Genomic DNA, 3,827 nt, shown 5'->3' with positions numbered 1-3,827 from the left:
TTATTTTAGGAACTAGTTTTGTTCGTCAAAAAAAATAAATATTTAGTTAATTTTATAAAAATATCGATATAAAATATAAATTTAATGTATAATCTATTATAACTTGTCTTAAGTATATTACTATATGCGCATTGTAATATAAAGTATTCTTATAATATAAATTTGAACATCTAATCCAGTGAATAATGATTCAAAAATGAAAAAATTAACATTCAACAATACCATAACATTTAAAAACTTGAAAATAAATAAAAAAATGCAGTAAATAGTATTAAATAATAATATTCTATTCTTCAGGAACTTGTTTTGAATTTTCTTCTGTTTGAACATTCTCCTCGATTTGTCCGTGCAAATCAACATTTATTGATTTTTCATTATCACTGCATGATAGGAAAACAGGATAATTAAGTATAAAAAAATAAATGATTTATCGCATTCAAGGTTATGTATAACAATACGTAAAGATTATAATTTTAAAAAGTAAAATAGTATATTAAATCTACCTTCTCATGCAAATCTTTTTATGAGAATTCCCTTCTTCTGTGATTTTTGTTGAACCCTCTGATGAATGATTCATATGAAGTGTATTGAAATGCTGTTGATTAGAATCATCCAGTCTACTAATTGGGATCTGGGAAGAAAATGTTTCAGGTTGGTATTGGTTGTTGGTTCCACCAATCTGATAATGATTTATCAAAATTAAAGGCAAAATATTATGTGAGATATAATATGTGAAATATAAGAGAAATTTATTACACATTACCTGTGAAAGCATGAAATTCGTTTCCCTCTCGAAATCACAGTGGAACCATCTAGTCACTGTAAATCTATTACTAGTTTCAGATTGTAATTGTTCAACTTGATTTGGAACACAAAAGGCTTCCATGTGATCTTATTTATAATTGATGACACGATTTCATTGCTAAATCCTTCCTGAAAATGAAATGTATAATAGATTTTTTTTGTTAGAATATTCAACGGCTAATATAAGTGTCGGATTGTCTACTATTATTAAAAACTTCTCAAAAATTAGATATAAGTTACCTTATTAAATTCTTCAAGAACAAAAGAAAGTTTGTGTTCTATTATTCTTTCAGCCTCTTGATCAAATATAACAAACCAAGCACTACCGGTTGCATCATTTGCCAAGACTTTTAACATATACCTGTATAAATACACATATTCTAAAAGTTATATTTATGTGGATATTGTAGCAATTAAAATGATAAAAAGGTTAACACCTACGACATACCTCAATTTAGGATACTCCACATTTTGATTGCAAGCATTGCACACAAAATTAGATCCTTCTAATGTCACTTTTCTCTGACATTTTGGACATGCTTTGTAGTACAGTTGACTATTGAAATCAACTTTCAGAATTGTCACTTTGGAAGTGTAAACCAATTCCTAGAGAAATGAAAGATCTTAGCAGTCAATTTAAATAATAAATATTTTTAATTGTGAAAACTAATGTGCTATAATTGTAACTTGTAACTTTAATTGTACCTCTGTTTCAACACCGGCCATTATCTGATATATCTCCGATAATAATTTTCGATTCTTGAACATTAGTTGCTGTATAGCTTCTTGCGTCTTTTGAGGATGTAAAACCTCAATAGTTTGACAAGCAGTGCTATCAATGCTAATAACAATTTTATCTTAATTGCTTATATACAATATATATGAAAATATTAAACAAACATTTAGTAAAGATATATAGCTTTACCAATTCAAATAATCTGCAACTTTAGAAATATTTAGATTCATATATACTCGTGTGGCAGTTGTTGATGACAGATAGTATGAACCTGAGTAACAATTTATCGTGAGGTCCATTAAGAATGCTAATGAAAAGAAATAAATATGTTTACTATGAGAGTTTCACTGATGTTTATGTCATTACCTCTGAATTGTTTAACTGTCATTGAAGAGATCACCAACACTAATGGTTGATCAGACACCAAAATAGTCTCATCATCGAACTGATTCGATGTTGTTCCCCATAATGTGACATTAATGCTTTCACCACTTCAATATAAAGCACTCAAAATTAATACTTGAATAGAAATTACTCAAAAATAATTGTTCAAATAAGAATATGAGCTGATCTTCATATTACAACTAATTTATTTAGCAGACTAAATAAAAAAAAGCAACAAGTACCTTTTATTAGTAATTGCAATATCTCGTTTTTTTACAGTTCCATTACTCTTCGAAACTTCATAAATTGCTCCCACTTTAGAAAGTCTTCCCACCACATCTATATTGCACACAAATAAATAAGTATAACACATATAGTTATCTAGGAATCACTACTTTCAAATGAATAAAACTAAAAGTAGTATTTATAAAAGTAGTATTTACCCTATTAACTTATTACGTCATACCTGATAAGAATGTAAAAACTTGACATCGTGAAGAGAGGTCATTGAAATCGATGAATTCAAATTTGTGAAATTTTATTGAACTCATTCGACCATCAAGCTTTTTCACCAGAGTTGTATAAGTGAAATAAATATTATGCTCATTGTGCACAACATTCCAAGATTGTTTTCTTGGTGTCACTCTAAATTTCTCCAAAATATAGACATCTCCCTCAAGTAGTTGTGGTCGAAACCTTTGTACCAAATTTTTTGGTACAATAGCTACCATATGATTATCCTAAAACAATTCAGACATCACAGATTACGAAAAAATTGTCATGAAATAAACAAATTTAACTCAAATCAGTCATAGATAGATGAATGATGGTACTTACATTTTCATCGAGCAGTACCATTTCAAGAGCAAACACATCACCAGTATTTGTGTTAATGGCATCCCACATGCGCGTCACTCTAACCTTGATTTTCTTGGAATCAAATCCCACAGTCAACTGATTCAAGAGCTTGTGGCTTGAATTCATTGTAACGAACTTGTGTCTGCTACCAAAATTCACCAACTTATAAAATAATTGCATATAGGTATCTAAACTAAATACTTCAATATATGATTAATAAGCGCATAAATAAAAACAAACAAAATTGCATACGCATGAATTATAAATCAAGCTTTAGAATTTAACCTATACCAATGCGTAAATTATCATATATGTCTCGATAAACAATATTTCTTGTACGACAATTTTCCGGATTTCGATCATCCTTGATCAAAAACTTCAATCCTTGACGGGAGGTTACTCGAGAAGCAGCAACGTATAATTGGCCGTGACTAAATACAGGTTTTGTCAAGTACACTCCAACGTTATCAAAAGTTTGGCCTTGACTCTTATTTATTGTCATAGCAAAACAAACCTTAATAGGAAACTGATGTCGAATCATCACAAAAGGCCATTTTGAATCCGTAGGAGTCATGTCAATCCTGTGAATGAAAAATCTTGTCCCTATACTTGACCCTGTAATCATTTCAGCTTCTATGATGTTATCTCCCAGATTTGTAATTATCAACCGTGTACCATTGCATAGACCCCAACTCTGATTCATATTGCGTAGCAGAATAATTGGAATTCCAACCTTTAACTCAATTGAATGATTTGGAATTCTAGAGAATTTAAGTGTAGTAGAAAACTCAACAGGGTATAAAGAAGCTTGCTCAAGTCCGCAATCAGAGGTGGGACAGATTCTATCAGCACTTAAGTATATCCTAGAATGGCCAGGAATGGATGATAGAATAACAGAATTTACTTCATCAACAACATCATTGGTCGGGGCAAGAATAGCTCTATTGCGAAGATATGAAGCATTATTATAATTAGCCAATAGATCAGGATTCGTACTATCAATAATGCAGTGTATGCAGTCAGTATCCTGAGGAATGAGTAGATC

At 30.3% G+C, this 3,827-nt stretch overlaps 2 protein-coding genes across 2 annotated transcripts; both read right to left on the bottom strand.

The window, feature by feature from the left end:
• Positions 1 to 286: 286 nt before the first annotated feature.
• LOC113757647 (replication protein A 70 kDa DNA-binding subunit B-like) lies at positions 287 to 2,908 on the bottom strand. Its single transcript, XM_027300795.1, has 10 exons — positions 2,762 to 2,908; positions 2,391 to 2,664; positions 2,167 to 2,263; positions 1,907 to 2,031; positions 1,730 to 1,811; positions 1,510 to 1,645; positions 1,253 to 1,410; positions 1,045 to 1,165; positions 504 to 679; positions 287 to 380 (listed from the first exon to the last, which is right to left on the bottom strand). The coding sequence occupies exons 1-10, from the start codon at positions 2,906 to 2,908 to the stop codon at positions 287 to 289; spliced, it is 1,410 nt and encodes a 469-aa protein (XP_027156596.1).
• Positions 2,909 to 3,062: 154 nt separating this feature from the next.
• On the bottom strand, positions 3,063 to 3,777 carry LOC113757648 (ATP-dependent DNA helicase PIF1-like; the record flags this gene model as incomplete). Its single annotated transcript, XM_027300798.1, has 1 exon — positions 3,063 to 3,777. A coding segment is annotated over one exon (715 nt), but the record flags the coding sequence as incomplete, so codon positions are not given.
• Between the last annotated feature and the right edge of the window lie 50 nt (positions 3,778 to 3,827).

This window comes from Coffea eugenioides, unplaced genomic scaffold, assembly GCF_003713205.1.
Source record: "Coffea eugenioides isolate CCC68of unplaced genomic scaffold, Ceug_1.0 ScVebR1_3185;HRSCAF=4354, whole genome shotgun sequence".
Lineage (NCBI taxonomy): Eukaryota > Viridiplantae > Streptophyta > Magnoliopsida > Gentianales > Rubiaceae > Coffea > Coffea eugenioides.
This window is presented reverse-complemented; position numbering and strand designations above follow the sequence as displayed.